We start from the raw sequence: 25,548 nt of genomic DNA, 5'->3' as shown, positions 1-25,548 counted from the left end.
AAAGGCAAATTACTTTAATAGATCAGTTTAGACATTTAACATAATAACTCACATCCATTTTTAAATACTATTACATAAAGCATGGTGAAGAAAGGAATTTCTGCCTCATAATTAGAAAACTCACAATACAACTTGCCAAAAACCAGAACAAAGCCGTTTGAAAATAAATACGGTCCATGCCAAATAGTACAAAATGAAATCAGCAGTCTCTCGCAATACGAAAACTTTTCTTCTTTTAGGTATTCTCCAACTCTAGTATTATGTTCTGCAGCTGATGAGAGGCTATCTTGTTCAAGGATTGCTGAGCTGTTCTGATTTTGCTCTGTACAAAGGCAAAAATAAACTGTTAGGTTGTTTCGGTTTTTTAACTGTTTCAGAAATGCAATTTTGAATTACTACTGTCACGAGTCTAAAATATTTAGTATTATGAGGAAGTGAAAGTGATCTCTACAGAAATCAATATAATATTTCAAATTAATAAACATTCTTCAAAAAGGTGACATTCATTATTAATTAATTAGGGCTTACCCTTTGGCATCTGTCTTTTCACCACTGCTGTCCTTGGACTTATCCTCCTCTTTAACATCTGAAAAATAACATGATGTTTAATATGCCAACATATGCAAGAAAATCTTTAGACTTCAAAAGAAAAAAGCATGAGCAAGATTTATTTTTTTGTATAACTCCCTGTCAGGCAGAACTAGCTTTTAAAAGTCACTGGTTACATATTAACATCTAGCATTGAGTGCATCCATCCATCTGAAGGAGTGATCTGGGCACAATGCCAAGTGATTCAAAACACCTCAGGGTAAGTCTCTCTTGACTAGACCTATGTTGCTACGTTGGTATGCAGTACGGAGACCTGGATTTCCCCTGAGCTCCATGTGGTAGCCTTGTAGCCCTAAGATGTAGCCTGTTCTTGAAAAAGTTGAGTCATTAGAATTACACTATACCCAGAACTGTACCCACCTTCTGTTTCAGAGAAAACCAACTGGCTCACTCCACAAAGGCAAACAGCAACAAACTCTTTTTGTCTAACGTATTTAAAGCAAGAATCTTTTTTATCCCTATTTTCAATAAGCTATACAAATCCCTGGCTCTAAGATTTCAAGTTCGTGGGGAAGCAACAATAACCCTTGGCTGAAAATACCATTCTAGTGTGAATAGCTGCATCTTGAAACTCATTAAGAGAGGTGCTTTCAATACGATGGAAAAAACAAATTATCATCTCAACAGCTAATTAACTGTTAACAGAAAATGCATCTTTCTCCTGGCAGAACTGACATTTGCAGTTCTAAAATACAGGATGAAATCACACCAGAATCCTACCTGGTTTTTTGTCCTCCGTCTCTTTTTTGTCTTCCTCTATCCTGGCTTTCTTTGCTCCTTTCTTATGATCTGCAACATTTCGTCGTCCACCTTCCCCTTCATCTTCAGAATCTGAAAATTCTTCATCACAGGCTATGCGCTTATCAGATGCTCGAACTAGGATTCAGAGTTATTAAATTAATTGAGCATAAAGTCCAACTACAATAGGCCTAATAAAAATAACTATCAAATTAAGAATGAGTCATAATATAATCACTTAATGCTGATGAACTAAATTATGGATAAAAAAATACTATCTTTCAAGATACTCTGGGACTCTCACAAGGACTTCTGAAAATAGCTTGACAGAAACACAGGGTGAGGGTGGGAGTATTTTAACATATATCAAATGAATTTCAAATCCTGAAAAAACTCAATCACAGGAGACAACATTATGGTTTCAACAGTTCAGAAAACGGACAATGCATCAATAAGAGCTTATAGAATTACTTTAATCACCATCAGAAATGTTGAATGTAGCAGAAAACTTTTAGCTTTAGCTGAAGAACAACTCATTGTCCATATAAAGGCTAACAGTAGTAAAGTGAAGTAAACAGTAGCATTGCAAGTATGGAATCATAGAATGGCTAGGGCTGAAAGGGACCTTCAAAGGTCATCTAGTCCAACCCCCCTGCAAGGAACAGGGATATCTCCAACTAGATCAGGTTGCTCAGGGCCTCAAAAAAAAGGAAAACCTCTCTCTCACAACAAAAGAAGCAAATAAAAGATTTTTTTTGAAAACAGCATCTCACTTTATATCAACGAAGAACTTAGTTTCTGCCTTTTGCTATTCACAAAGAAAAGTGAAGTCCTGTATACCTTCAGTTATAATTCATCTAAGACTTCTGGAGAATTTATTTCAGATTTGAAATAGCCAGAATGTTTCGTAAGATGCAAAACATCCACGTTCTTTCAGCACTTCTTTAGATCCTTTTAACAGGTTCAGATCTGTGCACGGAAGCCACCCACCTTAAGAACAGCAAAACTGGCAGACCAGTGGCAAAATCTTTTACTCAGGAAAGAAACCTGCCAATCTTTGAATACTGCACTACTAGGACTAAGGTTCTGAACAATCATAAAAAGACTACTTGGACATGCTCTATCATGAAAAGATATTTCTTACTAGAAATGCGTTTGTCTGGATCTTCTCCATCCTCATCTCCACTATCTTCGTGAACAGCATCTTCAGGAATGGCCTGCATCTGTACACCAGGTGCATGAGGTAACATGCGCAAGTTTTCAAATAAGCGTTGCCTGCAAGTAACAGACAAGGAAAGTTATTACTACACAGAAGTAGCATTTCCTTGGATTTTCTAGTTAATCCTGAAAACTCTGCATTCAGTTAGCCTGCTTTGGAGTTACTGTTCCATTTTAATTAAAAAAAAAAAAAAAGGCTTGCCAAGTTCAGAAAGTTTTCCACCCCTAGCAGATCATTAGTATCCACAGTGTACTTGAACATCATTTTCTTTGACCTTTTTAAACATTTATTTCAATCAACTTCAATCTTCAACTCCCCACAGGGTCAGCACAAGTACTGCCCACTTGGGCTGAACTGAGTGACAGTATTACTCTGTTTCAACAAGCTAGAGTATCAAGTAGGATAATAAACTATCCTCTATAGTTTCTCAGAAAAAAAGCCAGACACTTAAATAATGAAGACTTCCACACTGTGTGCAACAATGACTTCAGCGTTAAAAGTGATCCATCTGGATCAAATTCCTTACAGAGAAGTTCTCTCCTGTCTAAACTAGGTGATGTGATGGACTCCACACTCCAAAGCACCATGTGCAGTAACAGGAAGGACACTGGGCTCCATCTCTGGGAATGTTCAAAGCATGTTGGATGGGGCTCTGAGTAATCTGATCTAGATGAAGATCAACCTGCTTATTGCAGGCAGGCTGGACTAGATGACCTTTAAAGGTCTCTTCCAACCCAAACTATCCTATGATTCTCTTGGGACTTAAAACTACCTTTCCAAGGAAGTCCAAGCAAAGAAAAATGTGTGGCAAGCGTCAAATATTAGCACTTGAAACAACTACCTCAGTATCCTTCTGCCAAATTTGAAGAGCTAAATGGTAACTGGTGTTTTTTTGGAATTATTAGGGTCTCTGCCTCTGTTCAAATCACATGACCTGGCAAAACAGGTTCTGCCCATCCAGAGAGGTCCTTGAAGTTAAGCCTCTGTGATAATACACAACTAACTGAAGGAGGATTCTCTGAAATGATGGGTCATTGCTCTTCTTGTGGGTGCTAGTACAAGGATGCGAGATTGTATCTCTGTCAACGGAACACACACAGTCCGTGCCGAGGGATGTGTTAGAGAGCACGCAAGTTTTGCAGCCTACTTGCACCATGAAAGCTCAACTATACTCAGCAAGCAGCCTGGCAGATCACCAGCACTATTACTACAAAGAAATTTTGTAGAACTACATCAGTGAAAAATAGGTGGGTTTTTTTCCCCATCCCCCTTGCACATGATCAAAAGCTAAAACTCTTTCATTTGTTGCGATTTATGTATTTGTGCTCTGAACACCCATCACAGTCTATGCACCAACCACTTCAAAAATTTGTATTTTAACTGCTTTGGTGAATTTTGCAATTTGACAGTCTTACAGGTTATAGCAGTACTGGCAAACTTATACAGCTAGTTTCACATCTTTATTCAGCTATTTTTAGCAATCAAAAGGATTCCTGTGCATCGTTAACAGACTGTTAAACTCGGGCTGGGGGTTCACTCTTTCAAACCTAGAGCAGGGACAAGTCTCGGTAAGCAAAGAGTACTTCAGGCTAACCAAGTATCTCTTATCAGTTGAGTACAGAACTGATTGTATGTAGGCATTACTCCATCCCTGAAGTAAAATATTTGTTTACAATCAGACCTTCAGGACGTGAGGAGGAATAAAACTAAGTATCAGCAATGGCACAGGCTAAAAACACATAGCTGCTATAGCTTGGCAACGAGCACTTCTCAAACCTCATGTATTTGTCAAACCACAGACACTCAATTGCCTGCACACATATCACTATCTTTCCACAGTTTTGGATGTCCGAGCTCACATGTGACTTTTTGTTTTCACAGCTGACAGCTACAAAGAATGACAATCTCTGTTCATGTTTAGACACGGAGCTGAGAATTAGAAATCCTAATCATCACAGCATACCAGCTTCTTTCTGACGGGATAAACTCTCTACAAAATTAGAATGTGAAGCCAAGTAAAACAGTCATCTCTTTAGTTGCTGGAAAAAGTAAAAATTCAAGCTGGGTCTTAAATTTTCATTTGTATAGTCACAGGACTTCATAAGCACGCATACCGTTGTAGGAACAGACTTTTTAAAAGTACCTTTTCTGACAGAAACGAAAAATATGTCAAATCTATTCAGTACTTAATTTTAGTGTGTAACAGAGAAAGGAGTACAGTTTTTGAAACTGCCTAACAATTAAACCTCTGGATAAACGAGATCCACATGCCCTACTTGATAGATAAGGTAATCACTACTTACTTGATCTTCTCCATGTATTCCGGTGTATTCTGATTAGTCATATTCGAAGGACTAATATGAAGCTTGAAGTCTGGTCCGAAATACTCAAAGTAGTCATTGTATGGCAACTCTATAAACCAAAACACAAAAGACAACTTTGTGATCAAAAAAAGATTTTAAACATTTTAAATACAACAGTGCTTTTGATGGATTTTAGTTGCAGAACTATCAAACCTGAAGCATTCAGGTAGGCAATAATACTTCAGTGCTGCCCGAACTGTGCAGTGTTTTACCTCTTCATTATTCAATCGATAAACTTAGATTTGTTGGCAAAATCAAAAGAACAAGAGAAGGTTCTACTGTAATTATGTTAGAACATACACTGGAATAACATAAGTAACAAATTTGGTAAAACAATTAAAAATTCCTACTTCTACAGAAAAGAGAAGATCAGCTGATGATGTCTTATAGCTGTTTTCAAAGTTAGCCCAGTCTGCAAGGTTTAAGTGAGACGTTCAAAATATTTCTTCAGTAAAACATGTAATACATATTATTAGGCTGAAGATATCAGCCAGTTCAATATTCATGGTAAGCACTGTACAGTAGTTCAGCGACACCCATGTCTGTCTCTTTCTCCCCTCCCCCTGCTTTTTGTACTTTCACAGATAATAGTCCCCTGATTGGAACATCTAATCCCCAAAATGAAGTCTATGAAGACTTCGTATCCACGAAAACAGTACTATTTTATATGGAATATGACTGTCTTTTCCCAGATAAAGTAACAGAAATCTAAAAAAACATAGAACCCTTAACAAATAAGACACTGAAATCCACTTTTAATTGAACCCTGTCTTGTTTCTTCATTCAGGATTATTACAGGATAAGAGATTTTGCTAGGTGGATAGAAAGGAGACAGGAAGACTAACGTGCTATTGCAACATTTTGAGATGCACTGTTCTTTCTCAGAACCGATTAAAGATGACAGGGACCCACATAGTTGAGAGGAATGTTAAAAAAAATAAAAAAACCCCTTCATATATATATATATGTGTATCTCCATTGAATGGCATATACTAATGGAAAAAAAATCCCAAGATTAGGAAATACTACTGTCTCTTCAAGAGCTTTGGCTGGCAAAGAATATATATTGACATGCAAGATGGAAAACATGCATCTTGAAAGACACTGTGCAAATATTCTTTTCTCACTGACAGCAGCATTCCAGTGAAGTCAGGCGGAAACACTATGAATCCAGCAAGAGATACATGAATAGCAAAAGGTTATCAGCAAAAGTTGCAGTCCAAAGTGAAAACTGCCATGACTGATGTGTAAGAAACCAGTCCAAATACCAATTTTATAAAAAGGCATTCCAAAAACATGTCCAGAAGTATATTTGGCCAGAAGCAAAGGGAGTGCTGGATCTTTGGGGATCTTCCTCAGAGAAATTACTTCACTATTCAACTATTTGAAGTAAGTCTATTATTGCTTTTTTGATTTTATTTTTTTAAGGTAGCTTGTATAGTAAAATACGAGTCAAACAGAAGAGTGGAAATAAATATACTTTCAGTTACTTTTAAGTTATAGATAGAATGAAGAAACAATTACGTAAAATGGACACTTGCATACTCATTAATTTCTTGTGAATACCATGTCCATGGTGCCCAACTCACACAGGCATACGCTGTTACAATCAAAACGCAGTACACATTGTATCATACTGATGATATTCATATTAAAAATAGTCACAAGTAAGGTTCCCTAATTTTACATTTGTTGAATTTTCCAAAAATGATCTAATCATTTAAAGCTTTTGCTAAGACAAAAAAAAAAAGCCCTAAATGCTTTCGTTTATTTAGTGCATAAGCTACTAAATTTATTGGCTAAATCCTAACAATAGCTTTCTACACAGTTCATTCTAAACTGTTGCATTCCAGTTCACTATAGAAATATTTGCTATCTGTTCACTTAAACCCTCCCATGATTATTTCTTAATAAAATATTAATTTGGGTATTAATATTTACCATTAGGAATCTCACAATCTAAGGCAACAGCAGTTTCATACGTCCAGCATCGAGCAACGTTACGAATAGTATATCCTCCTCCTCCTAACATCAGCAACGGCAAGTTAAAAGTCTTTACAACTTCCACACACTTAGCATGACCTGTCAAAAACAAAAAGAGTTGACAATATATGCAAAATATCTATTAAGCGGAAAAATATATAACCCACTATTTAATCAGACGTATGCAGTCGCACTTATCAAGTAAGAACTGAACTGATTCCATTAAAACAAAACTGTCTCCCCCTAGAGCTAAGCACAACCTCACAAGAAGTCAAGATCTACAGGTAAGAAATGTACAAAATACATTGAACATTATCCACCCCAGTCTGCAGAAACTTTGCATGATGGTCTATCACTGCTGTTCTTAAACACTTAGAATGTTCAGTGTTTTGTCTTTTCGTAACTGATGTCAATACACAGTGACAAATCTGGGGACAATTTCTCAGTCAAATGCAAAGGGGGAAGAAGCAAATCAGTACTCAGACCTTTCTACTACTAAATTTGAACCTGTATTAGAGGTTGCTAAGTCTTGCTTACAGAGTGAACTGGTGCCAAGACAGTACACACTCCAGGGAGATACAGCATACTGAAAGGCATCTGTAGGAGGCAGCAGCTCTCTTGGTTCCCAAGATATGTAAGATGGAAAAAAATCTGAGCTGTATGGGCAACTGAAGTAGCTTTGCCACCTGGTGCAAATCAAGAAAAGAACCCTGAAACACTGCAGACCTGACAGATACTATACTGCATTTTGTTGCCTACAAAACTCTAATTGTCTCGCTAAGAAAACACAAAAACAAGAAAACCCAGAAAATGAATGATTTGAACAGGCTGGATTCAAGGCTGAGCAAAAGTTCAACATACATGTAACATAACTTAACTAAATAATAGTTTTAAAATACAACAATATCAATAATAATAACAATAACAACACTGACAATAATAATAGCTAAATTAATATTTCATCCCAAATTTGAGAATCACACTTTTAGGTAGAAATTTAATACTAAAATAAATTAATTTGATATCACTATAAATTTAACAGTGCAGTGAGCATTCTCATTTCAGTAATGCCTATTTCACGCCCAACAAGGTGTCTGATGTTTAATATCTGCAGTTCTACTAAGCGAATCACTAGTTTTGTTATTTGCACATCATAGGTAAGTGTTGCAGTAGGAAAACTGTTGTCATCCTGTTATTCCAGAACATTGCTTTAAAGCTACAGAAAGCCTGTGCACAGAAGAAAAGGAATCACTTGAGTGGCTAGGAAGCTTCTTAACTTTTTTTAGATGGACAGAAAGAAAGAGGCAACTTCTGGGTTTTTTTGGCCATCCTTGTCTAGAAAAGAAAGAGGTGATTAATCATAGTAATGAACAAAACCTTTGTGACTCCAGTCCTCATCATACAAGTGTCTTGAAAAATAGCATGAAGGCTAGAGGTTTCTATTAAATAAAAAGTTACAGACAAACAAACACGCACTTTTCTGCTTACCTTTAACAGTAAGATTAAAGCATCCCAGCCTGTCCCCAGACAGTGAATCTGCTCCGCACTGTAACACCACAGCACTGGGCTGGTACATCTCCATTACTTTGGATATAATCTAGAATAAATATAAACCAGCAAGTTGTTAATTTATGTTATGAAAATAAATCCACAAAATGAAACTAGTATCTTTCCAGAGAGCTTAAAAAACCAAAAAAGTACTCACTGGTTTGAATATCTGTCCATACGATTCATCATCTATACCATCCCTCATTGGAAAGTTGACAGCATAGTATTTGCCTTTTCCAGCACCAATGTCCTACAAGCAAAGATGACAAAGGCTTAATTACAAACATAGAAGCACATGATGGCATCATGGAAAAAAGTCTACACAAGTCTGATGAGCTATTTTGTACCATTACTCATGTCTGCAAGAGGAAAAGCAGCGAAGCACCTTACTTGATTCACATTCTCCAGTAAAATCACTTTGGAGTATAGGAATTGTACACCAAGACTAAATTTGCAGTACATACACTTGATTTTTTTAATTCAAAGATTTAAGACAAAAAGATAAAACATAACTGATCAGTTTAGTCTGGTACAAATAGTTAAGCAAAAACAAGCAGGAAAACTAAGAGCAAGGTGATATGCATGTTTTCAGTGCTGTATAGAAGGTTTGGATTTAGTGTTTTTAAAACCATATTCTTTGCTCTAAACATAGGATGAAGAACCAGCCGCAGCAAAAGAGAGAAAAGAAAATCAATCAGAGGCCCTGGAAGTAAATAAGACTTTAAAAAACAAAAAAAAGGAACTTCCACATTATTCTCAGCTCTATCAGGTGACAAGGCAGTAACTGTAGTCTATCTTACTAGCTTTCCTGGACAACATATATACTAAAAGAGAAAACTCTTTGGGGGGGGGGGGGGGGGGGGGGGGGGGGGGTGGAATGGATGCAGGAAATAAAATCGAGTGAATAAACCCTGAATTCAACCACTCCTGTTTTGATGATCAGTTCAAAACCTAGAGATTCCTGCTTGCCCCACGTTGCCATTTCTTCCCTTTAGCTCATCGCCAAGACAGACAGAAACCGATCCACTTACAGAGCCGTTCTCTCCCATTAACAAAGGTACAGTGGGAAGACAGCAAGATTTAACCTGTCCAGTTTGGCTGTAAACTATTACCAAATAGCAGCTCTGCAGAAAAAGTAAACTTCAGGCCCAGCATCCTTGAAAAACTACAGGTCACCAGCAGGATGGTCCAGCAATACAAATAACTGAACTTCAAGACTGGCTATTGAAATAATCACGGACTTGTTCCTCTTCTTGAACAAAGCTTCCTCAGCAGTGAATGCAACACTAACACATAACTTCCAGTAACTATCCTTTATTGGGCGGGGGGACAATGACAGAGGGACAGACATGAGGATGAACGGCCAATGCAGCATAGGAACAATGTTGACAGCTGTTGGATTTTTTTTTCCCCCTTCTTCCAGGACATTATTATTGCAAGATTAGTGATACTGAAGACCCCTGCTGAACTCGACTCTGGCTAATCTGGAGCATGACAGTTATCCAGAATCACCCAAAATGAATCACCTAGGCTTTCAGAGCTGATTTTTCTGAGGTAATAGTGCTCTGCTCTCCAGATTAAAAAAAAAAAAAAAAAAAAGGCCAAAAAAACCCCCCAAGTATTAAATCAATCTCATCCTAAAACATAGCAAAGTCAAACGTTCACACAATTTCCCATTAAACAGGGTACTTGCTTTCCAGCCTGAGCTACTCAATGGATGTTTTTTGTAACTCATACTTGCATTGGTTATAAACACTAAAGAAACAAAATAGCATGCTGGTAGTTGCCCATTCATCAACAGATCAAATTTCCTCACAGAATCTGGGTGTCTACACTGCACTACCGTCTCAACTGACCTACCTATGCATATATGACACAAGATGAGTGCTATCATCTAAGATGTGTTGAAAGTCAAATAATTTACTAAGGACCCTGGAAGTTCAGACTGCACAAAACAGATGAATGCAGCTGAACTAGACAACCTTCATGAGATTCAGCTACAGCGACGGAGCTGCAACCACAAAATCATCAGCTGATACTTGATTTGTTCCTGCATCAAATAAGTGTAACACGATCAGCACACTAGACCAACTAACTAAAGAATTAGAGAAACAAGCTTGAACGGAGCCCACTGACAAAAACAAAGATAAGATTTGGCTGCTGAAGTTGATGTAAACAACCAGCAACTGCAGAGCAAGTTGAGCAGAAGCAAGCAGCACAACACTGGTCTCCAGAAGGAACACTGACTTTCAGAGAATTAGTTCTCCTTTTAGTTCTATTAGCTTTGCAAGCCTAGAGATAGGAAAAAGTTTTTTTTTTTTTTCCTACAGGGATTGTAACCATTGCAATAAAGCCTGCTGAAGTCTGTATGCAGGCTCATTTCAAAATACTAGCTAGCAGCACAGAATAACAGTTACCATGCCCGAGGTACTGTTTGTCACTGACACTGTGCTAAAAAGATCCCAGTAACACACAATATTCTTCTATTTATTTCAACTGTGTATCTTTAAATTCTTTGTCCTGGGTGTGGTGAGGTGAAGAATCCATAAACTTCTCTGTCAACGGGAAGTGCTGTTTCTAAAAAGCCAAGATATCTAACCCTTCAAAAAAAAAAATTCTAGCCAAATTCAGCAACAACAGCTTGTCTCTATAAACATCCTGCTCTGAGCTGCTTTTTGTTTGAAGCATCACTACCACCTTGTGGCCAGTTGAGTTAAACCACATGGATAAAACCAATACCTACTATGATTTCTACCTAAATCAATTTAGAATGCAGTTTAACAAAAAAAATCTAACAACTGTAATAACATTCAGCTCCAACAACCACACTGAAATGAACGCTTAGCACCCCACTGATTTATAGCTCAACTTTCATTTACTTCTATGTCCTCTGGGTATCAGCAGCACACTGGGGAGCACACATTCCAGGAATATTAGCAGAAACACAAATATCTGCATCTCTTGAATCAATTTAAAGACAGTAGGAAAACACTGAATTCTTTCCCAACACAGCGTTTTTGTAGGACAACTTTTTAGAAATGTTTTCAATTTTTAAAAAAATTACTAACTGTATTTACAAACTAGTGTACAAAGTTGCTAATTCCAGAGAAGTGACTTATCCTGGGAGTGCCTCTGATAAAAAGAGGTTTAATGTGTAAGAGTTTGAAGCTAGGAATATATTAATCCGAACGCTTAAAATATTCTTTAAAGTTGTGAAGTGGTTCAATATCCTGTTCTAATGGACAGAGTGTCACATGAGGAATGACTAACTTGCTTAAAATTAACATGAAGGACCAAGAAAATTGGTTTCCATTCTCAGTTTTGCCAGAGATTCTGCAACAGCTTAAATGATAATTCACAGGCCAATGCTCCCTCCTTTAAGGTAGCTATAAGGCTTAGTACATAATTGTCTGTGGGGTATGCTGAAGTTCCTCAGCAGTGGGCATCAAGAGAACTCAAAACAGACTTTGTGACATAAGAAATACTCCTAAAACAAACCAACTTTATTACTAGGCAAATAGAACACAGCAAATTCAAGTTGCAACTGGAGCTTTGTGACAATTAAAGCTCTGGAATAAAGTTACTCTAAGATGCGAAGTAAGTTTTGAAGCCATGTGATCTCCAAACAGCTACTTTTCACTTTATGTGCAGAACTGAAACGTACAGAAAATCATCATAAACATACCACATTGTCTTCCTAGAGACATTTCCAAAATCTGAGTGAACTACACTAATTATACATTTGAAGTAAAATTTCAGACAATTTATCCAAAAACAAAGGTGTTGATTTCATGCATAAGTGAATAATTTACTTCCCCACTATCCTGTATTTTTTTTCTAAGGTTCTTCAACAAATCTATCATTCCAATATATTTTCTGAAAATATACTGCTGTATATTATTACTGGAAACAGTTATTGTTACCTAGTACTACAATAGTATCTACAAAGAAGAGAATAAGATGGAATTTATCACCTAATGAAATTTCATGTTGAAGCTTACCCTAAGGTCCCCTGTGCCCGGGAAATATTCACCATACTTATGGAATGATACTGTCATGACACGATCTGTGGTATAAAATGCTTCTTCAACACCATCACCATGATGGATATCAATATCAATATACAACACTCTTTGGTGATACCTAGAAGGAAAATCACGTATGAAAAATCATCATTATTTGTCATGTTCATTACATACTGATAACTAAGAAGGAAAAACCTAATGAAAAAACCCAACCAACCACTAAAATCCAGATTATGATCATTTTGATGATTTTGGTCGAAACGACCATATGCTCTTAGAATCCTCAGTACAGTTGGGATAATAACGAAAATAAGTTTACCTTCATCAAAATGAGTAATTTAAGTATGTAATCACGGAATCACATAGAATCACAGAATGTTAGGGATTGGAAGGGACCTCAAAGGATCATCTAGTCCAATTCCCCTGCCGGAGCAGGACCACCCAGATGTACTTAGTATTTACCCCAAGTCTTCTCACTGTATAGAAGCTACACCTTGTGTTACTATTGACATAACTTTTCGTTGTTTGCATCTGCTGAATTCACCCCTTTCACAGCCTGCACTAAAACATCTCTTAGTGAACACTTCAAACAGCATAGTGCCAGGAGCAAGAACAACTCATGTTCCATAAGCCCACATAAAATTAATTTAAATACTTATTTTCCATCCACTTGTCTTCTTCACCTCTGCAATTATAAAGATAGGCATGTTCTTACTTCCAAGTGCATCACACTTACTATTAGCATGAAATTATTACACTACTGCTTAGTATTTCCTTAAATACTGCAAGTTTCAGATCAGTTTATTTGAGATAGATACAGAAACCAGTTGCTTGAAGCCTCAGAGCACTGGAAACAGTAAGTATCCCTTAAATTCTATGTTGCTCAGTAAAAAACAAAAGTCTATCAATATCAGAAGACACATTTTCATCATGCTTTGCATAGTGCTATAGAACATGAGTCTGAGCAGTCATAATTTCAGGTGGGCTAAGGTTTTTCATTTAACAAACAGGACAGTTTCCTATGGTTACATAAACCATAACTATTCGAGAGTTTCCTTCCTTTACATGCACATTAAGCTTAAAAAAAAAATCAAGACTGGACCACAGAAAATCATATTGCTCTTCTTAGACTGCACAGGCAGATTCTGAATATATATTGTACATTAAAATGAATATCTTAGCATGTTAATATTAACAATTTGTTAGTGTCTTTAGAAACTTTTCCCATCTTTAAAAGAAACTTCCAGATTACAGCTGCTTCCCCATCCCTCACCAGCAGACTCAGCTGCTCCATTCACACACAGAAATCAAATACCTAGAATATTTTTTGTAAAAAATGAGATTTGTGTGTTATTAGAATCGATACAGTCCCCTGAAACAGTACAAGTAACACTCAAGGGTTTGAAATTTTAGTGAAGTATTACTGCTTGAAGTTAATTATATGATCACTTTTTCATTACTCCTCTTATTTTTTATTTTGCAGTCACAGCAGCACAGCTGTTACTTCATTATTTATTCATAACAGCCGCATTAATTCATATAACAATCCAAGGAAGCTCGGCACATGATCTTGCCTGAATATTCCAGTTTGGCTTAGCAACTACTCAAATGATAGGAAACAAGCAGGCATACTGAGAAACCAAACGGGTGTATGATTGTGAGCATGACGACTGCCCTAAGGGGTGAGGGCAGTGATCCATCCAGCCCACTTCTCTGTCCTCATAAGTAGCAACAGGAGATGAACGTTTACAGAAAGCAGGTGAGCCTGTCCATTTTCTGAAATCTACCACCCTAGTAATTCCTCACCACCTAGAATTAGAGCATATGGCGTTTTACAGGGTTCATAGTTGCTTGGGTCTTTAACATCCATTTACAGACCTCTTGTCCATGATTACGTCTAATCTCTTTTTGGAATCTGTTGTTGCTGTCTGCTTCCTTCAGCCTCCCGTAGCAGCAAGTTCCAGAAGTTCACTATCCTCTGCGTAAAGAAGTACTTCTAAATATCTGTTTTAAACCTATCTCCTACTAGTTATCTTTTCAGCTTGCCTGTATTTTAGTTTAAACTTCTTGCTGAAGCCAAACCAGGCAGAGCTTGAAGTTTTCTTAGTTGAAACAGTATAAGTTTAACACAGGCTAAGAAAATCACTGAAATAATAATTACAATTCTTATCTTCAAACATTTAAATACTCGAATTTGACACTTTCTATGATTTTATCTTGTTCCCATCATAAACTTACTTCAGTAACTCAAGGATGGCAAGCACGATATCATTGACATAACAGAAACCAGATGCCTCTGATTTCTTGGCATGGTGAAGTCCTCCAGCCCAATTAACAGCCATGTCTGTTTGTTGTCGGTTCAATTTTACTGCCCCAGCTGTAAGAAGATACACACAAAAATAAAAGGAAATGCAGTCAGAAACTTAAGAAAGCCTTTAAATCTGTTACGTGAAACAGTACCTTATTTTCTAAATAAGCTGATCCTAGATCTGATCTCTTACCAATACTGATACACAGACAGTCAAATATGAGACTTATCAAGTAACTGATAAACAATTATTCTTTATAAAAAACCCTTGTATTTGCTTCAGATTTAAATATACTATCAAAGTTTTAAGTTGTTGACATAAACCTAACAACAAAGCTACAAAACAGCTGGCAAACAACCTATACTTACCAACAGAGCCTCCAGTTGACAGCTGACAAAACTCAAACAGGCCATCAAACACAGGACAATCTTCTCCAACGTTAACTGTGTACAAAACGTATTACTTTTCAAAAACACCATTCTAACAGCATTGCTATATGCATGGATAACATTTACAGATTAAATGCACAGTTCACTCAGTATTTGAACTACTTTCCTCCCCCCCCCCCCCCCCATTTTTGTCAGGCTAAATTTTAAATACTGAAAATAATGTAAAGTCATTATAATTTAAGATGATTCCAAACTATCTTTTTTTTTTTTTCCCCTTTTCAGTTTCCACAGGAAGCTTTGTCTCCTTGTTAACAAGTTAGATCATTTTTAGATTTTGAAGAAGTGTTGATTAACACAGGTCATGTTAAGAAATGCACAATTACTTGGAAAAATAATTTGCTGAGAATAAGGCATCATAAGAGGTTACAATACTGCCTTTTAAATTGATATAGTAGCTGTCAAACTGCATTCCTAACAATTCTTTCAGCCTATTCCTATAATTAAAGGAATAAATTAACAGAAAAGGTGAGCAGTGAATAACGTACAATTTTTACTATCTCCCTCCAACAGGAATGAGTAACTCCTTTTCTTGACTTAAATGCATTTTCGCATATTGATTTTTACTTCTCTACTCTTCTAAGAGCCTTTACTTCTCTACTCTTCTAAGAGCCTTCTCTAATCTTCTAAGAGATTCTTTTTCAGAAACATTTTGCATTACAACAGATTTTAAGACACTCTCGCAAACCGTTCACAACTGAAGTTTAATCTGCACATTAGGCCCATAGAAAAGTATTATTTCACATCTAGAATATACCCTGTGCAATGGGAGGCAAAAACCCTTCCATAAGCTTAAGGAACATTTTTGTCAAGACGGTTGCTTTTAACAGAAAAGTCCCAAAAGGTGCTGCCAAAGGTAGGCATGTGTTACTGTTGTTACAGTGTTTCTCTAACCCACCTTCACCATTAAGCCACGTTCATGCTAACCATCAAAGCACGTACAGATAGATTTAGCCTAATGTTGACACTTACATCTCTGCATTTGCTTGCTGTACTCAGACATATTGTCAGGCCTTATTGATCGAAGAAATTTGATGTATTCATCACTGTGGTACTTGGTCATCTCCTCAGCAGTAGCTTTGTGAGGTCGCTGATAACAAGAGTAAGTTGTAGAAATAATCAGCTAACAATCAGCTAAAACAGACAACCTGAAAGACATCTAATCTGCTTTGAAGGGAGAACAGTGAAACCAGTAGTACTGCCGTTTTACATAACGCAAGGACTACTCTGTTGTTAGTACACAACGTGATTAATTCTTTGTGCAGTTAACCCAATGTTCCCTCACACCCCTAATCATAAAAATAGTAGTGAAATTCTCTACTGAGGATCTATCTCACTTCTCTCAGATACAGAAAATAATCTGCAATCCTCACCAGTTATAAAATACTGCTTCACTTCTAAGTAAGAGAACTCTGAATACACTATTTAAGTATTTTCTATTTCCAGTTCCACTTATCTCCATTTATTTGTGTGAGACTACTTGAAGCCCTTTAAAAACAATGCTTCAGTGCACACTCTATTGCTTATACTCACGTAAATTTCCATTTTTCTGTACAAGCCATAATTTAGTAGCAAGTTGTGGGTCATTCGGATCCTATGAGGTTTCATTGGATGCCCTTGTCCATAGTAATAGTTTCCGATATCACCTGTCAATATTACACAAATTAATAGCTATTCACATTACAAAACAACTTTTAATTGGTACTTAAAAGAATCATTCCAAGAAAGCAGGTATGATGACTCAAACTCACCACCCCCCACAATCAAAACCAGACATCATACCAATTGATAAAGGAACTGCTGTTTATTTCAAAAAGGCCATGAGGAAAACAAACTGCCCATAAAAGGTCCTATGTCAGAAGCAGAGGGCAAAAAGGAGGCCAAATCCAACACTCTTACTACAAGCAGACAGTAGCGGGGGAGCAAAGATACCTACAAGAAGTGTTTTCAAATCAAGAGCAAAGAAAATAGTGGGCAGGAACTGAAGAATAAAGTAATGGGAAACAAAACTGGAATTAAGAGCGGAGTAGAAACTACTGATGACATAGCCACATTATACTACTACGGATGCTGCAGTAAAACCTACCATTTTGCAGGAGCTGATTTTAAGATACCATCCTCAGCCTGCCCTTAACTAGTAACCCTAGCAGCCACATTCCAGAAGTTAGCCTCATATCCATTGCTGCAACCACATGCACAAACATTCCCCATCACCTGCTGCTAGAGACACACAGTAACAGAACCTTGCAATCCAGACTAGCCTGGCTCTGTCAAACCGGAGAGTGACTAGACACACGATTAAGATAACAAATTTGACACTCACTTTCAAGAAAAGAATGGCTGCTATCGTGGGCTAGTTAAGTTTTCTCCCCAGCTCAGGTACTTGGAACATACACACCTCCACTTTGAATGCTGACATTCCCAAGACACAAATAATTTTAAATAGAACTAGTGGCCCATATGTTTCTGGAAACGTAGACAAGCCTAAAAGGTATGTCCAGCTGTCAATGGCTTTCAGCTGGAGAATTTCATGATAACTCTTCACAATAGCTCCTCTTTACTTTTTGACCGAATTTCCCGGTAGGATTAGTGAACTTTATCTATTTGAAACTTTTTACTTTTCTTTCACATCATCCAACATGCTCTGTCTTGTCCACTTGGAATGAAAAAATATACTATTTTCACAATGCCATATGATTTTACAAATTTTAGCAGCCACAGGTAAGAAGCAGCACCGCTACAAAACAACTTCAGTTTCACCTCCTCAACACGAGGTCCAGCTTAGGAGGAAGGAAAAACGTCAGCCTGCAGTCGCACCACCAACCACTAAGAAAAGCAAGCATTACAGTAAAGTTATATGTCTCAAAGCATTCTAAAAATCCAGCTTTCAAAGCAACAAGGAGAGTAACAACACTTAGGAAAATAGATATAGAATCATAGAATGGTTAGGGTTGGAAGACACCTCAAAGATCATCTAGTTCCAACTCCCCTGCCATGGGCAGGGACACTCTCCACTACACCAGGATGACCAAAGCCTCATCCAACCTGGGCTTGAACACTTCCAGGGATGGGACATCTACAACTTCTCTGGGCAACCTGTTCCAGTGCCTCACTATAAACTCATGTAATGTAAGATGAAGTTATATAGGAAAACAACCACTTCACACCTAGCTCTTAGCCATCCCATAACAATGGAAATACCAAGTTTCAGCATTAAGTACAGAAATTCAAATAAATTGGACCTATTTCTAACTCAGGTGTTTAAGTGGAAGATTAGCACTTCTTGGCAGTTACTAAGACCTGGAGTCTCGCAGATACTTATGGCAAGCCTGCACTTTTGGTCACGTCCAGGTCAAGAGCAGAAGGTATTAAGAGAGTATACTCACACCCCTTCTGATCAGCAAAAACACTTATTTCCAAGCATTTTACAAAACACTACCTTACAAATTTTGTGTTTAGGACAGATATATCATCTGGAAGATGGAAACCAACCATTTACTAGCCCTACGTTGTTCTGTGAAGTTATTGTAAAGTCCCAGATTTACAAAGCTTCAAGCTAGTAAGAGCTTAAAATTTTGAAATTTTTAAGGCAATAGTGACTTTCAATAACATGATGCTTTTGAGGAAACTTCACTCCAAACGCATTTGTGACTTAAAAGAACGTGTATGTATTTCACATCTTTAAGGTCATTTCAATTTTAACTACTTCAGCTTGTATAGTCATTATCACTGACATTTTACACAGAATGTTGATGGATAAGGAAGCAGATAATCAAGAATTATTTCCTATCTTATGTAAAATGTAAGATCTGTTATTTTCCTTTATGTAAAAGAAAAAAAAAACATTAACAAGCTTCCCAAATGTACTTGCAACACATCCTTTGATATATTGCAATGAATCAATTAAACAGATTAAAAATCAAGCATATTCTATAAAAAAATCATCAAGAAAATAAGCGTATCTTTTAACTTTCACTTTATTTTTTTACCAGAAAGGAGAACTTCGAAGAGTTGGCAAGTTGGTAAATTTAATGGGAGCTTATTTAATCAAATAGAAGATCTGTAGGTGAATATCTGGCAGAAACATATCGATCCTTCCATATTAGAGTTCAGCAGTAATGACTAACAATAGATACCAACGTAACACACTTCAGCAACAGGCAATACTATCTACATCTTTCAGGTCTTGGCATCACCAACAAAAAACGATTTTGGCATTAGTCTCATAAAAAATTCAAACATATGGACAAAAAGCCCATTAAGTTTCAAGGGACTGTTGCAATGTGTGTGTTGGCAGGGGTGGGAAAAGAAAAGGTAAGCAAGACCTCTTTCTTCATTAGCATCTCAATTTCCAGCCAACTTCATATCACAAAGGGAATCCATCCTGGAGGTATCATCCTGTGGTGAAGGCAAAGGTGTCAAAAGTCTCTTGTCCTTTACCCAGTGAAGAAGGCGGCCCTCCTGGTAGAAATGCTTCATCCACTGATCTTTAAACCTATATACCTCTTCTTCATGTGTCACAGTCTTACTGGAGTACTTAGGGGAGAAAAGCAAGGCGTACCAAGAGCTAGTGTGTGTGGGGAAGGGACAGCTCCCCACTGAGGGAGCTAAAAGGCTCTGCACTTAGTGCCAGACTAACTCTGACCAGAGTATGCGCATGTATGAGAAACAGGTACAGCAAGGCCAAGTGCACAAGACTAGTATTGCAGATAGTATGAGTACTTGATCCTAAACTTGTCAATACAAAGGCAAAAATCATGCAGAAGTGTTATGATCATAATTTATATCACTCTCCAGTGTGGGCGCACATGGAAAGCACAAAAGAAAAGAACATAACTGAAAGAGGAAGTGGAGGGAAAAAATGCAAAGTAGTATATGCAGAAAGTTGGTAAATCTATTAATCTTTCACAGTAAGACTTCAAAGACTGAAATGTACTGGTTTATACCAGTAAAAATATCAGCTAAATGGCTCTCATAGAGAAGTAACAACACAATCTCTGAGAAGCTGAGTCCTTAACTAAAACGAGACTAATCAAGTCTGGCAGCCCAGAAAGCCAACCGTATCCTGGGCTGTATCAAAAGCAGCGTGGCCAGCAGGTGGTCGAGGGAAGTGATTCTGCCCCTCTACTCAGCTCTTGTGAGACCCCACCTAGAATACTGTGTTCAGCTCTGGAGTCCCCAACATAAGAAGGACATGGAGCTGCTGGAGCAAGTCCAGAGGAGGGCCACGAAGATGATCAGAGGGCTGGAGCACCTCTGCTATGAAGACAGGCTGAGAGACTTGGGGCTGTTCAGCCTGGAGAAGAGAAGGCTCCGGGGTGATCTTATTGCAGCTTTCCAGTACCTAAAGGGGGCCTACAGGAAAGCTGGACAGGGACTTTTTACAAAGGCGTGTAGTGATAGGACAAGGGGCAACAGATTTAAACTGAAAGAGGGCAGATTTAGGTTAGATATAAGAAAGAAATTCTTTACATTGAGGGTGGTGAGGTACTGGAACAGGTTGCCCAGAGAAGTTGTGGATGCCCCATCCCTGGAGGTGTTCAAGGCCAGGCTGGATGAGGCTTTGGGCAACCTGGTGTAGTGGAGGATTTCCCTGCCCATGGCAGGGGGTTGGAACTAGATGATCTTTGAGGTGTCTTCCAACCCTAACCATTCTATGATTCTATGTGCCAATTTAATGCTAGCACGAGTTTACTGTCCTGCACTGTTCACCGTGTGATGCAAAATGTAATACCAAACGACCAGAAGACCTATCTGAAAATTAAGTTGTTACATACACACTGTGATGTTCTGGATTCAAACATACTAAAAAAACTGAAACTTATCCATTCATACAAGTTACTTGCCTAAATTCTGAAGAGATCTATCAAATAAAAATGAACCCAAATGATTCCTTTGATGAACACAAGTTTTAGACACTCACTTCTCTATCCGAGACTTCAGCAAGGTCTACAGATGTTAAGTATTCTAATACACAAGAGGCTACATGCCCTAAAGGAACTTCAATTATGTCTCACAAACACAACCAACTAACAAAAGCTGCTGTATCCCCCCAAAAGCACGTTAGTTTCCCTAGTTACTAAGATACATAGAAAAATAACACTTTTAAATTAACCCATTACGAAACAGTCTTAATGGTCCGAACAAAGAGACAAGATACCATGCTTACTTACCTGTTTTGATACTTCGTCAGTTACATTACTTTGTAACCTTGATACAGATAAATTGTTATGTGCACTGACCGAATCTCTGCTTATTTTAAGTATGGTTACCATGAAATCACAAGGTATTTCAGAACTGCACCAAGTGCAGAAACCTAACTGCTACAATGGAAACCACATGAAAAAAAAATATTAATAGTGCAGTTGCATTTGGATTGACTTCTGCAATAGTAACAGGGGAACTCACCTAGATGAATCTAGAAAAAGATCATCGATGCCTGATCAGTCCAACAGCTATTTAAACAGGTCTAAAATTACTGCACTAGCATCTGAAGGGTTGGGGGTTTTGTTCTGTTTTTTAAAACTAAGCAGACAGTAAAAAACTCGCAAAGTTCTGACTTTTGAGCCCTGAGCAGAGGTTGGACACCACCACCATGTTTGGAAGACACTGCACAAAGCATACATGAACCTCTGTGAAACACTCTTAGTTAAAGCTTATATCTGCAGGTAAGATGAACTTACACTAGAAGTGCTAATGTACCTAAACAATGTCTGAATATAGTAGCATACTGCCCTACTAAAACAGGTTTAGTCTCGTCTTTTTGGGTGGAACTAGCCATATTCTGATGCAGATCTCAATTTTTTACGAAGGTAGAGCCTTTTGAACACTCATTAAATTACGTACAACAAGCAATCTAAACAATACTGCTAGTGCACTGGCATGGAATAAACACACTTGTTAACTGCAGCCATGCCAGTTGCTGCGTTATTCTCTAGAGCTGCGCTTTGCTCTACAAGAGCACAGAGGTGGAAGGGACATCTGGGTCCCGTCCCCATTGCTATAGGCAACTGTACAAGAAGTACTTATTTTGGAAGAGGCCACTAAACTACCTGAGCCACATGCCACAAGACTGTGGCAACAACCTGAAGGCACACGGGAAGAGGTTAAAATAAAAGCTACAATATCTTTCCATATCTAGCACGGTTCTAAGCAACAGACTTAGCTAATCTATAGCCATATATATATTAAGACTACAAGCAGTTTTTAAAAATATTTCAGATAAGATGATTAAATATCGTAATTTGTACATTTTTACTTCTTCCCATAGTATACTGGCTCAAATTTAAACATAATTCCTGACTTGAGCACAATCACGAGCAATGCAAATTCCGCAAACTGGATGTGGCTGACAGTCTACTGCAAGGAAATTGCAGAAAATGTAATCAAGCTTCTTCTACCCAAAGTTTATTGGTTCCACATACAGTGTGAAGGCTATTAAAACTGTTATTGATCAGAAAACATTAACAGCTATAGACTCCAAGAAAACTTGGTGACAGGTTAATTTAAAAAATCAACTTTAGATGACAATCACACTGAGCTTTACAAAAAGCATGTAGGAATTTATTGCATCTCAAAAGATATGCATATGTACTTCTAGTACTTTTCAACACTTTTTAGTGTACACTTTTAAAGAAACAGTCAAAGTATGCCTGGAGGGACAATTACAACAAAAAAAAATGGTCATTTACTTCAGTTATGACATACTTGGAGATACACCACTACCTCAGTTGTGTGCTTGAGGTATCCATGTATTTTTTGGTTCCGAGTTATTTAAGGCTTCAAACACTCCCCTTGCTTTGATTCAAGACTTTGCTGGTATAACACAGTTACAAAATACTGAGAATTGCCAGGTGAACCACAAATTAGTATCAGAAATCTCTACTGCAGGTATTAACTGTAAAATTTCTTCTAACAACTATATTTCCAAAAGAAGTGTAAAACGACTGTTGGCTTTGGCAATAAAAAATAAATAAGATATCGAAAACATTGCAAAGCTGTTCATTTGTCATAGAGAAAGCACTTTTTAAAATCACTTTTACAACAGATACGCCTTTCTCTACATCATCGTTAATTGCATGTATCCTAGTCTACCTATTAAAGCAAGATATGAGCTACAACTGCTTTTAAGTCACCATTATCCTGCCACCTGAAAACTTCCTCCTCTCCACTAGTGTAGCTTTTTGGCCGTTAAGGGAGCCTGACACCAGCACCGAGTACCAAAATCCAGAGATCACAGAAAAACTGAAGATATTCATCTCTAGTAAACTGTAGCTGTCTTTTTTTTTTTCCACAAAAAGCGTATCGATTAAAAACCAAAAACATTTCAGATAGAAAGCTTCTAAGCTATCACTGCAGTCTTCCTTTCACCAAGGCAAAAAGTGGTTCCTTTTCCCAAAGAAAAGTAAGATCCCAGTCTCACCAAAATTATCCCTAACAGGGGCCTCCTTTCCCCTTTAGGCTGAACAAAGAACCAGAGCTAGCAACAAAGACAAGGGGGCGGCAACCACCACTCTGCCTCCTTTAGTGTGGTAAAAAAAAACCAAGACAGGCCCCACAAGGTCTGCCATTTCTAAAGAATGGCAGATTTGCTACAGCAGCAGACACCTTTGATATCTTAGTGGGTTCAGCCATTCATCTTCATTTCCAAAACGGCGAAGACACCAAAGTGCCACAGCAAAAGAGCCTCAACCTCGGCTTCCTGGCTGCTACCGACGCGAGTCTCAGACACCAACTTAAAGGACTGTTACGACGGGAGACAATTTTCAAAAAAACATCAAACCTCTTAACTACTCTGACCAACGACTTTACTCTCCCCATACAAAAAAAGAAAAACAAACACAAACTCAAGAAGAAAACGAAAAGTTTTCGCTGCTGTAGCCAGAGAAAACCACAAGCGAGCTGCTGCAAACACCTGAAACCAAGCGCGAGCTTTGTGTCCTTCTTCGACGTGACCGACAAAGCAGATCGCAAGTCACCGTGTCCCCAGCAGACCAGCCTGCAAAACTTAGGAGGCCTGCGAGCAACTCAATTTCACTATTATTAAACACCCACGCACGCAACTCGCGTGTTTTGCGAGGAGAGAGGCTCGTGGAAGCCAAACCTCCGCTCTGATGCGTGTTCGGGGGCGGTGGGGTGGTGGGGGGGGGGCGGGTAACACGACAGAGCCCCCGAACGCTCCGCACCGCGGATCTGGCACTGGAGCCAGAGGCGGGCAAGGCCTCAGCGCAGGAATCACCCACCAGGTGCCGAAGCCACACATGGCCGAGACTTTTTTTGCAGGGGAGGAGCTAGGCACGGCAGCGACTCCAACGCCTCTGTGCTTAGCGGATGAAGGGGAGTGTCTCAACTTTTCTTCTTTTTTTTTTTTTTTTTTTTTCTTCTTTGGGGGGGGGTGGTGGTGGTGGTGTTATAGGGACACACACACACAATAGACTCGGCAGTCACCGCCGGGCCCGGCAACCGCTCCGCACCAGGCCGGGCAGCGCCCCGACCCGCACCTCGCCCGGCTCCGGCTCCAACCCACCACCCTCGCTCCCGCCGCCCCTTCCCTCTCGCCCGGCGGCCCCCGGGGCTCAGCCCCGCGGCAGGGCGCGAGTGCGCAGGGCCGATGGCGGGAGCGGGGCGCGGCGGCGCAGGTGGAAGCGGCGCGGACCCCCGGCCGGGGCCGCCATGGAGCCGAGAGGGAGGCTCGTTCCGCGGGGGAGGGGGCGCCCATAATGGCGGGGGACGGGAGCAGGCTGCCCCAGGCGGCCGTTAGAGGGGCTCCCCCCACTCACACACACGCGCTCCCGCGCCGGCCCCGCTCACCGTCATAATAGTAGCAGACTTTCTTCTTGCCGCCGCCCTGACTGTACGCCATAGGGCCGCCGAGCCGGGGCCGGGGGGAGGGAGCGGGAGGCCGATGCGAGCGCCGAGCCGGCACGGAGGCAGGGAGGGGGCGGGAGAAGGCGGACGCGGGAGAGCGGGAACTCGCGACGCCGGGACACGGGCAGCGCGAGCGGGCCCGACCATCGGCGGCGGGAGGGGGCGGCAAGAGGGACGCGCCCAATCCGCCGCCGCCAGGGGAGGAGAGGGAGAGAAGGAGGCGAAGAGGACGCATGCAAGCGAGAGCGAGCTCTCGCCTGCATGTCCCTGCCCTTGTCACTTAGTCTTGCACACAGTCAGTGAAGGAAACAGCGGGGAGTCCTCATAATCAAGCTCTTGGAGGACGCGCTTTCCTCGCCCACCCCCACGAAGTGCAGTGGTACGGTCTGCCGGCGGGCGTCGGGCTCTGTCCCCGCCCCTTAGCAGCGCCCTCTGGCGCAT

At 39.3% G+C, this 25,548-nt stretch overlaps 1 protein-coding gene across 2 annotated transcripts; it reads right to left on the bottom strand.

Moving 5' to 3' along the window:
* On the bottom strand, positions 1–25,548 carry HDAC2 (histone deacetylase 2). Of its 2 annotated transcripts, none has more exons than XM_086632135.1 (14): positions 25,470–25,548; positions 16,774–16,886; positions 16,213–16,330; positions 15,163–15,237; positions 14,724–14,862; positions 12,462–12,603; positions 8,618–8,710; positions 8,401–8,509; positions 6,871–7,011; positions 4,870–4,978; positions 2,492–2,622; positions 1,330–1,485; positions 529–586; positions 1–322 (listed from the first exon to the last, which is right to left on the bottom strand). In XM_086632135.1, the coding sequence occupies exons 1-14, from the start codon at positions 25,546–25,548 to the stop codon at positions 292–294; spliced, it is 1,494 nt and encodes a 497-aa protein (XP_086488261.1). In that variant the 3' UTR covers positions 1–291. The 2 variants fall into 2 exon arrangements, with proteins under 2 accessions (XP_086488261.1, XP_086488262.1); XM_086632136.1 differs by lacking the exon at positions 25,470–25,548 and adding an exon at positions 25,051–25,124.

This window comes from Tauraco erythrolophus, chromosome 2 (assembly GCF_009769465.1).
Source record: "Tauraco erythrolophus isolate bTauEry1 chromosome 2, bTauEry1.pri, whole genome shotgun sequence".
Lineage (NCBI taxonomy): Eukaryota > Metazoa > Chordata > Aves > Musophagiformes > Musophagidae > Tauraco > Tauraco erythrolophus.
The sequence above is the reverse complement of the archived record's forward strand: the minus strand, read 5'-3'. Positions and strand labels throughout refer to the sequence as shown.

Bases quoted from the DNA above. Each gene is read 5' to 3' on its own strand.
- HDAC2 (XM_086632135.1), bottom strand. From the start codon at position 25,548: ATGCGCCAGAGGGCGCTGCTAAGGGGCGGGGACAGAGCCCGACGCCCG. The intron at 14,863-15,162 runs GTAAGTATAGGT...ATCTTCTTACAG, and splicing joins GTCAACTGGAGGCTCTGTTG to CTGGGGCAGTAAAATTGAAC. The intron at 2,623-4,869 runs GTAAGTAGTGAT...TGTTACTTGCAG, and splicing joins GAATACATGGAGAAGATCAA to GCAACGCTTATTTGAAAACT.